At 41.5% G+C, this 16,279-nt stretch overlaps 1 protein-coding gene across 1 annotated transcript in view; it reads left to right on the top strand.

The window, feature by feature from the left end:
• Axdnd1 (axonemal dynein light chain domain containing 1) overlaps positions 1–16,279 on the top strand; it is a 74,011-nt gene that overhangs the window by 26,699 nt on the left and 31,033 nt on the right. Inside the window, exons 12-15 of the mRNA XM_028759848.1 lie at positions 2,593–2,694; positions 3,959–4,122; positions 6,184–6,259; positions 8,178–8,412. Coding sequence (XP_028615681.1) covers positions 2,593–2,694; positions 3,959–4,122; positions 6,184–6,259; positions 8,178–8,412 — 577 coding nt within the window. The remainder of the gene's footprint in view (positions 1–2,592; positions 2,695–3,958; positions 4,123–6,183; positions 6,260–8,177; positions 8,413–16,279) is intronic.

The raw sequence follows: 16,279 nt of genomic DNA, 5'->3' as shown, positions 1-16,279 counted from the left end.
TTTATTTATTTATATGAATACACTGTAGCTGTCTTCAGACACACACTAGAAGAGTACATTGAATCACATTACAGATGGTTGTGAGCCATCACGTGGTTGCTGGGAATTGAACTCAGGACCTCTGGCAGAGCAGTCAGTGCTCTTAACCACTGAGCCATCTCTCCAGTTCCATAAAATATATTTTCAATTAAGACTATCTTATGAACATAATAATTATGTACATGTAATCAATATATCTATTGATGAAACACAAGACTAATCACACTGATTTTTTTGTTATGAGCTGAAATTTATTGTTGAGAATTTTGTAATTTTACTTTAAAACTTATATATTGTTTGAGTTGATTTTTAACAATTATGTATCAGGATTTTTTTAAACTAAAGAAGGTTATTTTTCATTTTATAGTAAACTTTGAGCACCTGTTATGCATCAGACATCTGCCATGTCCTGGGTGGTGAGACAAAAATAGGACAAATTTGCTACTTTTGTTTATTAGTTTTTATATTATTTGCTGCATGTATATGGAGGCCAGAAGATAACTTTTGGGAGTTCTCTGTCTCTACTGTGGGATCTTGGGATGGAACTCAGGCTGTCAGGCTTGTGTGTAGAACTCGCTTACCTGCTGAATCATCTCTTTGTCTCCCAAAGTTACTGCTCTTAAAAACTTAAAAAGAGTCAAGTATCTTGTCAGTCAAGAATACTAGTCTTTGTTGGACATGGCAGTGCTCACGTTTAACCCCAGCACTTGGCAGCAGAGGCAGGCAGGTCCCAGTGAGTCTGAGGCCAGCCTGGTCTACAGAGTGAGTTCCAGGACAGGGCTGCACAGTGAGGCTCTGCCTTGAAAAAAACAAACAAACAAGAACAAATAACAGCAACAGCAGAGGGGGGAAGAGCAAGAGCGAGCGAGGGGGGGGAAGGAAAGAGACTGTAGACGGGAGGAGTGGGTCAGAGGTTACAGAGGGGGAGGGTAATGAGGGAGAAGGAAAAAGTCCCAAAGCCTTGGTTCCAACATTAAATTTTCCAGTGCTTTTTTTCTCTTCAAAGTACATTTGGTATTTTTTCCTTTACTTGCTCTTTTTTCATTATAGACCTGTATGGGCTTAGGTGTGATTACTAACGATTGCATGACAGAGTCAATATTAGGCTGTCTTGAAATAGTCTCTATCAAAGCATTTAGTAAATTACTTATAAATTTAGCCTCAGGCAAATTCTTAGGGCAAGAACAAAAAGAAGCCATAGACTTTGCCAAAACATCACAAGAATATTCTCTAGTCTGGTTTTAATACTGTTTCCTCCTGAAACTTCTTAAGCAATACCTCTACAGTCCACATTGCTCTCAGCACTCTGTTGGCCAACCTCCTGCTACAATGGCCCACTAAGTTCTGTTTCTAGCAGTCAACTTCTCTTCTAGTCCAAAGTCCTAAATTCTTCCACATTCCTCAAAACAAAACAACAACAAAACCCACAGTCGTATCAGTCACAGCAATAACCCACCTCCTGGCACCAACTTCTCTCTTAGTTGCTTTTTTATGGCTATCAGATGCCATGACCATGACAACTTAGGAAAGAAATCATTGAATTGGGCTTATCATTTTACAGGGTTAGGGTCCGTGATGGTGGAGCAGAGGGATGGTGGTAGGAACAGCTGAGCACCTCCCATCCTGATCCAGAAGCAGGAGGCAAAGAGAGGGTACACAGGGAATTGTGCTAGTCTTTTGAGACTTCAAAGCCTGCCCCCAGCGATATACCTCCTCCAACAAGGCCACACCTCCTAATCCTTCCCAAACAGTTCCAACAACTGGGGAACAAGTGTTCAGACCTATGAGTCTATGGGAGCCATTTTCACTCAAACCAGCACATCTGTCACACAGAGGACCGTGTCATCTGCAGTAGGGACACTTTGACATCTTTCTTTTATCTCTTCCCTTCCGTTACTGCTCTAGCAAAGACTTTATCCATTATATTGAATAAGGGTAGTGATGGTATATGATGTGTGCGTGTGCATGCGTATGTGTGTGCGTGTGTGTGTGTGTGTGTGTGTGTGTGTGTGTGTGTGTGAAAAGGGAGTGCTAATAGTAGCACAGTGGGTTGTGCAGGGGTTGGGGGCGGTTGTCTTGGGCATAGTCTGCCCACCATCCAGGGCTTTCTCAAATCCAGTTCTCTCCTTGCTGTAGGAACACCGTGGGAACAGCAGTGTACTATTACACCAGCTTTCCCTGGGTTCTTGGTATCTGAAGTCAGGTCCTCACATTTATCTACTTTTATTTTTCTTGACAATTTTCAGGTATGCTATCATTATCTTTGTGAAATTCAGAAGCTTTCCTCTCTATTAGGATTAGTCTGAATTTTCTTTATCTGGATAGCAGCTTGTGGTCTTCCATCTTGCCCATGTGTCTTGAACTGTTATGTACTTCCAGTTCAATAGTTTTAGAAATATATAAATTTATGATGCAAATTACTTAATTATTAAACTAGGAATTTTTGATTGAAGTAATACTGATAAAAATTGATACATAAAAATGTTAAAAGTAAATTTTAGTGTTTAAAAATGTTTTGGGTTTCTGATTATAACACACTTTTTTTTTTAATAGGTAATTGAAAGAAATAAAGTCATACTGGCCAAAAAACTCTACCTTAGTGAAAAAGGCTGGAATAAATATGCTAAGCATTTCATTATAATGCTGTCAACTAAGGTAAATCCCAGTTTACTTAAGTCATGGGTAAGATGATGCACATGTTATGTGTTGAAGCCTTAGGCTTGGCTTTGCCAAATCTATAGATTCCTAAGTACAGTCCTATACTTAATGCTTTATTGGGGGAGAATGAGAAATACGAGGGAAGGGAAAAGGGGTCTTAATTACATTGCCTTCCATAGTAATAAAAAATACACCTAAATTTAACAACACTCCAGAGCTATTAATTTTTTTAGTGTTTAAGCTAAAATAGAAGTAAGAGGTGGTGGTTGGGTTGTGATCATGCCTGTAACCTCAGAACTCAGGAGGCTGAAGCAGGAGGATCACAAGTTTGAGGTTAGCCTGAGCTACAGAGAAAGAGAAAGATGAGGAGGAAGAGGAAGAAGAAGAGGAAGAGGAAGAAGAAGGAGACATTACTGATACATTCTTAAATAATTTTATGAGAAAATGTATTGATCTCCAATGGAGAAAATGAACTGGCACTTAGTGCATTTTTCACCAAGTCAAACCACTCACACCCGTGAGCCATTAGACCCCTCCCTTTTGAACATAGCAAACACAGATATTATTAAGGAAATTTAAGAAAGAACTCTGGAGAGTAGGAGGGGCTCTAGGGAGGAACACTTTCCATTCATTTGACTATTTTTGTTTAACATTTATTTTTAAATTTAGTATGTGTGTGTGCCTGTGTGAGTTTGTGTACCCTGTGTGCAGATGCTCCAGGCCACTAGAGGGCATCAGATCCCCTGGAACTGCAGTTACAGGCTCTTGTGACTCGCCCCGCGTGCAGGGTGCTAGGAACAGAACTCCATATCAACCCTCCGCAGATTAGTAAGCATTCTTAACTACCGAGTCACTTCTCCAGCTCCTGTCACCTAACTGTTAAAATAATCCGCTATCTAGTAGGGTCTTTATTTTATGGATAATAAATATAAACTTTAGATTAAATAATGTCACTGTCTAGAATTCACATTTGGTTTTGCCTGGCTTTTCAGTTCCTATCCTTGCCTGTGCAAAAATCCTGTGGGGAAAAATCCTGTGAGGTAACTAGGTTCATGTTGCAAAGGAAAAATCCTTGTTCTCAATAACATGCAGCACAGAAAACCATTACCATAATGGTGTTTAAGAAAAAAACATCTTCTCAACCTTTGACCCCCCACTTCCTGTGAATTCTTTAAGTAATTCATCATTAATAAAGGCCTGGTACATGTCAATCAATGTTTGTTACACAAATAAGTGAATACCTTGATTCTGTGCATTTTAGGACACTGGAGACCTTGGAATGGTGGAGAAGTTGACAGAAAAATGGAAAAAGTTAGTAAACAAATTTAAGCAGGATGTGGAACGCACGGAGGAGGCTTTAAAAGAGAAGTCACAAGTGGTGAAGACTGGGATCCTCAAGTGGCAGCAGTTCTTCAGTAACAACATGTGGGTCTGCAAGACTCTTGCTTTTCTGATCTTATTACATTATGTTTGGTAACTCAGCCAACCCTGTCATTAATTACTAACACAGAGTTTGGGAGAGGTAAGAATATTCATTACTGGCCCAGAGTGATGCTTTTCATACAGACCTTGAACACAGGTCTTTTCCAGGGTTAAACATCTGTGGGGGGCCCTCCTGATCTTCCTGCCAAGCTGCTGCTGCTTTCTCTTCACTCTTTGATCTGCCTGTCTCCCTCTCTCCCTCCCTTCCTCTCTCCCTCTCTCCCTCCCTCCCTTTCTCCCTCTCTCCCTTTCTCCCTCCCTCCCTCCCTCCCCTTCCCTCTCTCTCTCCCTCCCTCCCTCTCTCCCTCCCTCCCTCCCTCCCTCCCTCCCTCCCTCCCTTCCTCCCTCCCATGGGTCTCCCTGCCTGCCCTCATGGACCATGGGCCTATACAGTCCAGAGGGCAGTGGGAGCCCTCAAATCTGAACTCAAATTTTCTTCCAGGACAGTGGTGCCAATGTCCCCCACCCCAGGTTACTATGCCATATCATGGCCAGTTCTCATGGTGGAAACACCTGAATGGAAAAGGCAGAAGCTGCATTAGCACAGTGGTCAAGGTGCTGAGAGAGAGCCAGCTACAGGTCAATCTCTGAGCATAGACATCCCTTCCTTCCTCCTCTGTCTTCTGTCATCACAGAAGTTGAAGGCCCAAGTAGGTTGCAGTCTGTGAGTAAAAGTTATGGGCATGGTTGTACCTCAGCATCAGTGTAATTTTGGATAAGGTAGAGGCAGAACACATTTCCATAAACATAGGGCTGGGAAACCCTATGTTTAGGTACTGTGAATAAACCACACTGGGACCACTATCAGGAGGCAGATCAACTTTACTTAGGGTGATTCAAGGCTTATAAAGTTTTAGGGGACTGAGGGCAGGGACATTCAGGATGGGCAAAGGTCATGGCTGGGGCTTAGGGTACTAGGAATGCCTCATTAGCATGGGGAAGCATTTCAGGAATCTCAGGTGCTGGCTGAACAGGTTTTGTCAGGAGAAAGGAAACTGATCCTATAAATTAATTGAGGCTATATGACATTCCTCAGGTAGAGACGAGTATAGGAGCTTAGAATACCCAGACAAGGTCAGAGAAGGAGAAAAACGTGGCCGTGGCCGTGGTGGATTTCAACCTTCATTAGCATTTCCCCACACTTCTTGCTTCCTTTCTCCCTTCCTTCCCTCCTCCCTCATCCTCCCTCCTCCTTGTACTCCTTATTCTTCCTCCTCCTCTCCCCCTTCCCCCCATTTCTAGAGCTGCTTGGAGATCTCCATGCCCAGCTCCAAAATCATTTTCCTCTCTTCTCTGTCTTTCTCCAGTCAGCAGCTGTTGAGAATTTCAGGTTACTTGCTTGTTTTTCATCCAAGCTGTAATAAAATGATCTTCAAGCATCAAAAAAGACATTATTTTGTTGTTTAAAAAGATTAAACAAATAGCCAGGCAGTGGTGGTTCATGCCTTTAATTCCAGAGGCAGAGGCTTATGGATCTCTGAGTTTGAGACCAGCCTAATCTACAGAGGAAGTTCCAGGGCAGCCAGGTTTACACAAAAAAAAACCCTGTCTTGAAAAACAAACAAACAAAATAGTAAACAAATAAAAAATAAAAATATAAAAGAATACAAATAAAATGTCAGAGAACTGGAAGAAGCTGAGACACCTCACAGACTGCTGCCTTAATTATTCGCTAGGCTTCCTGTCTGTTCCTACAATGTTTGGCAGTTGTACTCAGCAGGAATTCTTATGAACACCTCAGTCTTGGTTTATCAAAACCAGAGCTTACTCTTTAAAGAGATACCCTGAAGGCTTCAAGCCCCGTAACTTGGTTAGTTAGAATCAGAAATTTGTTATTTCTAATTGTGAACTCGAAGAGGAAGACTCCTGAGGAGAGGCTGGGCCCGGAGGCCATGCTGAAAGACTGCAGAGGTGAAAAGGTCATGCTGCCGTTCACGTGCGAACGTGAGGTTTTCCCTGCGTATACCTCTTTCCGAGACTTTTCTTGCTCTTTTCTTCTTCCAGTGAAAAAGATGTTATAGTCCCTAATAAGAGAAGCCCGTTCGCTGTAGCCCTTAATGACTTCAGGGAGTTTCAAAAGGTAAGACTTTCTCAAAACAGTCTGGTAGTCCATTGGCCGCAGCGAGTGCCAGTGCCAGCTCTTACCCACAGCCGAGCCGCGCGCCAGCCTTTAAAACGCTGTGTCAGGTTGACGATGAGTGACAGAATGAGGAAACAGCCTGTAAAACAAGGTCAAACATTTTTCAGTTGTTCTGTTTCTGATTTGCAGGCTAAATGAACTTGTGCTGTGTGGTGAGAGGACCTCTGACTTTTAGTCAGATTCCCATTTATATCATTTCTGCCCTCCTTGAATATAGCTTTTGTGTAAAGGACAAATGGGACTTTTAAAACTAATTAATTTTTATAAAGCATGAGAAAATATACATAACATAAAGTTTTGCATTTTAACCACTAAAGTGTATAGGCCAGTGGCATGGCCCGTAATCACACTGCTACATGTGCCAGCTTTCCAATGGAAGTGCTACTCATTAGACAGTAACTCCTAGTGTTTGCTTTCCCTCAGCCCCCGGCAAGCATAATTCTACTCTCTGTGAATTTGATGATTCTAGTATTTGTCCATTTATGAATGGCTAATTTCCCTCAGTATATTCCCTTCAAGGTTCATTCATGTTTCAGGATTGACTCCCTTTTTAAGGCCAAGCTGTATTTTATTGTGTATGTGTAACATACACAACGTATATATACACAATGTATAATATACACAATAAAATGTGTATATTATAGTTTATGTGTGTATTATAGTTCCACACATTATTAAGATGACTTTTTTAAAGTTTCAAGCTTTGAAAATAAATTATATTAATTAAGTCACCATTATGATAGCCAGGGATGTGTTATAGTACTACTGACCCTGACACATGCAAGGCCCTGGTTCAAGCCTCAGTAACACACACACACACACACACACACACACACAATGTATAACGGCATTGAATTCATGTAAGAAGGAATATCAAATTCATGACCTAATGAAATCTCATACAGATCTCAAGAAATGATTTGTATGCATGCGTGCTCTTGAGACTAGGACTTGAGTATCCCTTTCTGATCTTGAACTCACGATGTGGCCAAGAGCACACTGGAGTTCCTCACAGCACTCTTGCCGTCTGGTACTGGGATTACAGATGCACACCACTGCCTCCTCATTTTGCCAAGTCATTTTGGAATGACTTGATTGTAATCGTTTTAGGACTGAGGATGTCAGCGCTCCCTGGTGGTCTAGTGGTTAGGGCTGAGGATGTCAACACTCCCTGGTGGTCTAGTGGTTAGGGCTGAGGATGTCAGTGCTCCCTGGTGGTCTAGTGGTTAGGGCTGAGGATGTCAACGCTCCCTGGTGGTCTAGTGGTTAGGGCTGAGGATGTCAACGCTCCCTGGTGGTCTAGTGGTTAGGACTGAGGATGTCAGCGCTCCCTGGTGGTCTAGTGGTTAGGACTGAGGATGTCTACCTTTCTATATATAGAAAATTTTAGGGATTTATTTGGCAGTTTTGGCATGTATAGATAAAACTGAAAAGTACTTTACTAGGAATAATAATAATTCTTATTTTGTTTATTAAAGACTCTGTCAGGCTGAACATACAGTCCACACATCATCTTATTCTTTCTGACAGCTCAGGAGTGAGGTTTAATGATTCCCACCTCACACATTCCGAAGCTGGAGCTTAGGAAGGTAGTTACGTGCGTTGCCCATCGATGGCAATCATCAGAGTGAGCATTTCAGTGTCTCTAACCCCAAACTCTTACAAGAAGTAGACAGACAATGACGACAACCCATGAGCCTCCAGAATGCCAGGGAGTCATGGAGGACGGATGATGAGGCAGACTGTGATTAATAATAATAATGTGATATAATAAATCTAATGATATTAATTCATATTAAATATGATAATATAATAATAGATACAATAATAATACTCTTCTCTCTGCTTCACTTTTTAGATGATGGATGAGGAGAAAGAGAAGTTTACAGGGGATTTTCTGTTGTCAAGATATGATACTCTCAAAGTGATTAAACGCTTACAGGAAAACTGGTCAGACATAGGGTTTGGGATACTTAGTCGCCATAAAAGTATGGATGGGTTGTTGCCACCAGAGCACGAGTACATGGAGGAAATGATAAAAAACATAAGCAAATTCTACAGAGAATACGAAATAAGAATAAATGGTGACCATGGTAAGCAAAACAAAGAAAATGAAATGAATACCACTAAAATTCAAAGAGTTCGTTAGAAATGAAAATCTAAAATTTAAGTATAAGCTGTCACAGTTTTATTAAGCAAAATAAAGCATCGAGTACCATTTTTTTCTGAGATATAGTTTAATATATATAACATGAATCACATGTTTAAAGTGTGAATTCGAAATACACAGGCTTGCGCACCTATCACCAGTTGAGTTTACAAAATGTGTTACACTTTACTAGGAGTCCTTTATCCTGTACGTCTCATTTCCTACCCTCCCTCATGCCTACCCTATTTCTAGATCTCCTTCCTGTCCCATGCAGTTTCACTTGGGCTTTTCATAGGAATGAGAAATGGGTCTTGTAGCCTTTCGTGCTTCTTTACATGGCACCATGACGTTCCTGTCTGTATTTACAGCATGCACCAGTCTTTAAGCCTGCCCTCCCCTGATTTTGAGGCAGGGTGTCTCTATGTGGCCCTGGAGGTCCTGAGATGCCTATATATACCAGAACCTTGAACCCTCATTGTCATCTTCTTCTCCTTCTTCTTCTTTTTTTTAAGATATGACTTAGCCTCTAACATGTAGTCTTCATGTCTCAGCCTCCAAGTGCTGGGATTACAGTCATTTGCCACCATGGCTGGCCTTCCATCATTTTTATGACCAAATAGATAGTATGAAAATATCTGATTTTGTATATATTCCCAACTGTAGATAGACATTTGGATTTGTCCCTCTTTTTTGTCTTCATTTCTCTTGGAGGGAACACTTGGCTTTTTGACTCTGTGTTTAGCTTTCTGAAGACTGCTATACCATTTCTGAGGTAGACACAGTTTTATATTCTCAGGAGCAATTATGAAGCTCTGACCGTTCTGCTTCCTTGGTACCACTGTGGCCATCTCACCATGACAGTGGGTGTGACATACTGTTTCATCATGCTCCTGATAATGAAGGAGATCAAATTTTTTTATGAGTCTTCTTAGCCATCTGTCTACCTTCGTTGGGAAAGTACCTTTTTAGATTGCTTGCTTGCCTGTGTGTGTGTGTGCACATGTGTGTGTGAGTGTGTTGTCTGTTTACGATTAAGTCACAAGAGCTCCTTTATTCTAGGCATCTCTCGGACAGTTAGCTGTTCAGATCCTTTTTTGGTTTTTCGAGACAGGGTTTCTCTGTGTAGCTCTGGCTGTCCTGGAACTCACTCTGTAGACCATTCTGGCCTTGAACTCAGAAATCCACCTGCCTCTGACCCCCAAATGCTGGGATTAAAGGCGTGTGCCACCACTGCCCGGCTGTTCAGATCCTTTAATTACTGTTCACGTTATATATTTTCCTTCCTTCAACTAGTGCTTATGAGATGACGTGCTCTCAAGAGTGTTTAACTTTTAGCCCTTAAGTAAGCTAAGAGCAGGAGATGAAAGTGGCCCTAAAAGTGGGATATATCCATATTCATCAGATTAGGTGTTTTGTGGAAGATGGTGATACATCTTTTTGCACTAAGAAAGCATAGATGTTGGGGAGCTAGCTCAGTGTGGGAAGCGCTCTCTGTATTGCATCCGCATCTGAGTTCACATCCCCAGCACCCAAGTTAAAAAGCTAAGTATGGTGATGTGTGCTTTTAATCCCAATGCTGGGGTCCTCCAGGATCCCAGGGCTTGGTGGCCAGTTTATCTAACCAACGGTGAGCTCCAGACTCGGTAAAAGACTCCATCTAAAATATGTATGTGGAGAACAATCGAGGAAGGTAACTAGTGTCAATCTCTGGCCTTTACATACACACATAAACACAGGCAGACACCACACCATACATGCACATACCATACATGCACACACATGTGTATCTGCAGATGGAGAATGGGTAAAGCCTAGTGCCAGATGGCTTACTGCAGACTTAAGTGAGCTTTTCTGAACCCACCAATGGTTTTATTAATAACAAAATCTGGCCTGTACTCAGCTCTCTGCCAGCACAGCAACCAACAATTGAACATACAGAGACAATGTTCACACAGTGTACACAAAGGTTACCCCAATGCAGACTTCTACCAAATGTTTACTATTAATTTCCTATGAAATTATTTCAGGATATTAAAGAGGATATAATTCTTTCAAACTCATTTTATGAGGCCACTCTTACTGGTTTGCAAAGCAGGAAACAAACAATTTAAAAAGCTATAGGTCCACATCCTTAGTAAACATATTTGTAAAACTCCTCACCTGAATGCTGTCAATACAAACAGCACATTAAAAATAGTTTTATTAGGGCTAGAGCGATGGCTCAGTAGTTAAGAGCGCTGACTGCTCTTCCAGAGGTCCTGAGTTCAATTCCCAGCAACCACATGGTGGCTCACAACCATCTGTAATGGGATCTGGTGCCCTCTTCTGGTATGTCTGAGACAACAACTGTGTATTCACATTAAATAAATATTAAATAAATATTTTTAAAAATAGTTTTATTTTTGTATTATTTTTAATATCCTGGCTGCAGTTTCCCCTCCCTCCTCTCCTCTCAGCTCCTCCTCCCAACCACTGCCCCCCCCCAGCCACTCCTCCTCTGTTGCTCCCTGATGGAAGGTTCAGTCTCCCTGATGGAAGGTTCAGGAGCTAAAGCTCCTGTGAGCCCAAGTTTGTTGATTCCATGGTTTTTTTGTTTTTTATTTCTTTGGTTTTTTTTGTGTGCTGTTTCTGATCCTTCTTGTTCCCACAGTCTTTCCTTCCCTCTTCAGCAGGATTCTCCAAGCTCCACCTAATGTTTGGCTGTGGGTCTCTGCATCTATCTCCACCAGTTGTTGGGTGAAGTCTCTCTGATGAAAATTGCAGTAGGTACCTGTGGTGGTTTGACTATGCTTGGCCCAGGGACTGGCACTATTAGGAGATTTAGCCTTGTTGGAGTAGGTGTGGCCTTGTTGGAGTAGGTGTGGCCTTGTTGGAGTAGGTGTGGCCTTGTTGGAGTAGGTGTGGCCTTGTCAGAGTAGGTGTGGCCTTGTTAGAGGAAGTGTATCACTGTAGAGGTGGGCAATGAGACCCTCTTCTTAACCATGCGAGAGCCAGTCTTCTTTTAGCAGCCTTCAGATAAAGATAAAGAACTCTCAGTTCCTCCTGTGCCATTCCTGCCTGGATGCCGCCATATTCCTACCTTGATAATAATGGCCTGAAGCTCTGAACCTCTAAGCCAGCCCCAATTAAATACTGTCTTTATAAGAGTTGCCTTGATCTGGTGTCTATTCACAGCAGTAAAACCCTAACTAAGACAGCATTAATCTATGATTATAGCAGAATATCATTAGGAATATTTCATTGACTTTTTTTTCCCAGTTGTATTTGGTTCTGTACTAAGTCTCTTGGCTATCCAGCCTCTAGTTTCTGGCCCTCCAGGCAGTGTCAGGGGTGAGCTCCCTCTCAGGGCATGGGTCTCAAGTTGGACCAGTCATTGCTTGGCCACTCCCTTACTTTCTGTATCACCTTTACCCCAGCACACCTTGTAGGCAGGATAAATTGTAGGTTGAAGGTTTTATGGTTTGGTTAGTGCCACTGGAAGTCTTGCCTGGTTACAGGATGACTGGTTCCCCTTCTGTATCCCCCACTGTTAGGGGTCTTAGCTAGGAACACCCTCATAGATTCCTAGGAGTTTCCATTGCACTAGATTTCTAGCTTGTCCCAGAGATGCTCCCCCCCCATTCCAGTTTTCTCTCCCAGCCCTCTCTTCCTCTGTCCTCCCCACACCTGATCCCTTCTGTTCCCATCCCTCCCCCATCCACCCGGGATTTCTATTTCTTTTCTATTCTATTCTTTCTGTCCTGTCCTGTCCTGTCCTGTCCTGTCCTATCCACAGTGAGAGTCATGCATTCCTCCCTTGTTCTCTTCTTGTTACTTAGCTTCTCTGTGTATGTGTATTGTAGCATGGTTATCCTTTACTTACTTATGAGAACATACCATGCATGTCTTTCTGGGTCTGGGTTACCTCACTCAGGATGATCTTTTCTAGTTCCATCCATTTGCCTGCAAATTTCAAGATATCATTGTTTTTAATAGCTCAGTAATACTCCATTGTGTAAATATGCCACATTTTCTTTATCCATTCTTCAGTTGAGGGACATCTAGGTTGTTTCCAGTTTCTGGATATTACAAATAAAGTTGCTATGAACATAGTTGAGCAAGTGTCCTTGTGATATGGTAGAACGTCCTTTGGATATATGCCCAGAAGTGGTAGAGCTGGGTCCTGAGGTAGATTAATCCAAAATTTCTGAAAATTTTCCATAGTGATTTCTAAAGTGGCTGTATAAGTTTGCACTCCCACCAGCAATGGAAGAGTGTTTCCCTTGTTCCACATCCTTGCCAGCATGAGCTGTCACTTGTGTTTTTGATCTTAGCCATTATGAAAGGTGTAAGATGGAATCTCAGAGTCATTTTGATTTGCATTTCCATGATGGCTAAGGATGTTGAACATTTTCTTTTAAGTGTTTCTCAGCTGTTAGAGACTCCTCTACCAAGAATTTTCTGCTTAGATTTGTACTCTATTTTCAATTGGACTATTTGGTTTGTTGATGTCTAGTTTCTTGAGTTCTTTATATATTTTGGATATCAGCCCTATGTCAGATGTGGAGTTGGTGAACATCTTTTCCCATTCTGTATGTTGCCATTTTGTCCTTTGCCTTTTGCCTTACAGAAGCTTTTCCATTTCATCAACAATTTATTAATTGTTGATCTTAATTCCTGCATGACTGGTGCTCTGTTTGGGAAGTTGTCGTGTGCCAATGCATGCAAAGCGATTCCCCATTTTCAGACTCACTGATACATGCCTGTAGTCCCTTGGGAAGGGGATATGGAAATATTGTTTGAGCCCAGAGGTTCAGGGCTAGCCTGGGCTTATATACAAGAATGACTCAACATGATCAAGTACAATTAATCCCGAGCAAAGGTGGCTCCACATGCACAGATAAACATACCACAACAACACATGCACAGATAAACATACCACATCTACAGGATGGAGGGCAAAAGCCCTCGGTCATCTCAGTATGTGCAGAAAAGGCACATGATAATTCCTCATAAAAACAGAAGGTATATATCTAAATAATACAGGCTATATTATAAAGCCAACCATTGTTGTTTTTAACAAAATCTCAAATGTTTGATTTTCCTAATAAAGCCTTAGGAGCCAGATGCTGGGGTGAGGGCCTGCTAGCTCAGAGAGGCAGAGAAAGCACCCAGCTCACCTTTCTCCTCTGCCAATGTCCCCAAAGCAAATTCTTCTTCTCCACACCATCTCAAAAATATTTCAGACTGAATGTCCCTCCCATCTACTTCCTGTGTGTCTCGCTGTCTGTCCTCCTGGCTCCCTCTCACCCTCTAGGATTTTTTTTCCTATGTTCACGCTCTGTCAACTGGTTGCTTATGCCACCTCTTGACCTATGGTTAACTTTATTTAATCCTGTTAACAGTTTTCAAACAGAGAGCTCTTGGATTAAGAGCATGTACTAGGGTTTAGTCACATGAAAACTGGGAACAGGTTTTCCCAGTAAACAACACAGTCTCTGGTTCAGTGTAGTCAAATATCCTGCAAGAAACCATTAATTTTGTATTGAGAAGAACAGCTGAAGCTTTTCTAAGACCTGTAGCACACAGTGATGCTCATTTCCACCCAAAATAATGCTGGAAGCCTAGCTAGAGAGTTAACTAAGAGAAGGAGATAAATGCATTTAGATTAGAAAGGGAGGAACTCAATTGTAACTGGTTGCTGGTAACATGATCTGTCTTAGGATTTCCATTGCTGTGAACAGACACCATGACCAAGGCAACTCTTATAAAGGACAACATTTAATTGGGACTGGCTTACAGGGTTCAGAGGTTCAGTCCAATATCTTCAAGGCAGGAAGCATGGCAGTGTCCAGGCAGCCATGGTGCTAGAGGAGCTAAGGGTTCTAGCTATTCATCCAAAAGCAGTTAGGAGAGGGCTGTCTTTTGGTCCTCCTCCAGGCAGCTGGGAGGAGGGTCTCAAAGCCCACCTCCACAGTGACACACTTCCTCCAACAAGGCCACACCTATTGCAACAAGGCAACACTTCCTAAGAGTGCTACTTCGTGGACCAATCATATTCAAACCACCACATGAGCTTATATATAGGGAACCCGAAGGACTCTACCACAAAACTAATAGGGCTAATAAATTCAACAGCTTTAGGACACAAAAGCAGCATAAAGTCAGTAACACTGCTACAGCTCAGTGCTGAATCAAAACAGTAATTCTATTTTTAGATGCTATAAAAAGTAAGAAAAAAATACTTGTGAGTACATTTAATCAGAAATAAAAGATCAAAATTGAAAACTGTAAGATTTTGATGAAGGAAATTAAAGAAGACATAAAGAAATGGAGATATATCCCATGTTCATGTATAAGAATTAAATTAAAATGAATATAAAGAAATGGAAATGAATCCCATGCTCATGGATGAGAAGAATCAATATTTTTTTTAAAAAAAATCCATGTTACTCAAAGTGATTCACAAAGTCAGTGTGTGGAAATATTAATAACATTATTTAAAGAAGTATTTAAAACCCTAAAATGTATATGGAACAGCAATAACAAAACCCTAAATAAACAAGGTAGTCCCAAGCAAAACCTTTAAAGCAGGAGTCAGTATACTACCTGACTTCAAAATATATTACAAAATTATAGTCATTTAAATTAGGATGCATAAACACACTGTAAGACCGCAGCCCAGGAATCAGAGTGGTAAAAGACAGAAGCAGACCTCCAGGACTTTCTTCCCTTGAAAGTGAGACTCTATCCTTTAGACAGTTCTTCATCTCCCTCTCTTCTCTAGTTCCTGGCAGCCACAACTCCACTCTGTTGCCAGGAATCTGACTACCCTTGATACCTTAAGGTAGTGATTCTCAACCTTCCTAATGCTATAACCCTTTAATCCAGCTGCTCATGTTGTAGTGACCCCCAACCATAAAATTATTTCAGTTCTGGGGGCTGGAGAGATGGCTGAGTGGTTAAAAGTACTGGCTGTTTTTCCAGAGGTCCTGAGTTCAATTCCCAGCACTCACATGGTGGCTCACAACCATCTATGGTGAGATATGATGCCCTCTTCTGGTATGTCTGAAGACACTGACAGTGTACTCACATACATAAATAAATAAATCTTTACAAATATTATTTCAGTGCTACTTTATAACTGTAATTTTGCTAGTTATGAATTGTAATATAAATATCTGTGTTTTCTGATGGTCTTAGGAGACCCCTGTGAAAGGGTCATCCAGCCCCTAAGGGGTCATGAATCACAGGTTGAGAACCACTGCCTTAAGATATAGGGGAAGATAGCTCAATGTGTGTGTGTGTGTGTGTGTGTATTTTACTTAGTTCATGGTCCTTAAAGTTCATCCATGCTGCAGAATGCACTGGGACTTTCTTCCTAAGACTAAATAACAGGGTATAGATTCATTTCTCTCTACTCACTCAGAGGAAGACATCAAGGTCACCTGGCTTTTGTGAACAATATTACCATGGAGATGAATACCCAAATGCTTTTGGTTTTGTTTTCAATGTATACCCTAGATATGTGATTGCTTGCTTGGATCACATGGCTGTTCCATTTTTTAGTTTTTTTACACATTGCTAGAGCAAGGCCCCCACCAAACAATATTCTTGCTAATACCAGCTATTTTCTGTCTTTTTAAAAGTAGCTATCATGCACTTGTTAGTTTTTTATTAACTTGACACAAGCTGTAGTCATCTGGAAAGAGGGAGGAGTCTCAGTTGAGGAATTGCCTCCATCAGATTGCCCCATTGGCATGTCTGTGTGTGGCGGTCTCTTTTCTCCTCCTCCTCCTCCTCCTCCTCCTCCTCCTCCTCCTCCTCCTCCT

Source organism: Grammomys surdaster, unplaced genomic scaffold (genome assembly GCF_004785775.1).
Source record: "Grammomys surdaster isolate TR1022 unplaced genomic scaffold, NIH_TR_1.0 130, whole genome shotgun sequence".
Taxonomy (NCBI): domain Eukaryota; kingdom Metazoa; phylum Chordata; class Mammalia; order Rodentia; family Muridae; genus Grammomys; species Grammomys surdaster.
Note: the sequence above shows the minus strand (reverse complement) of the source record. Positions and strands in the feature narration are given on the sequence as shown.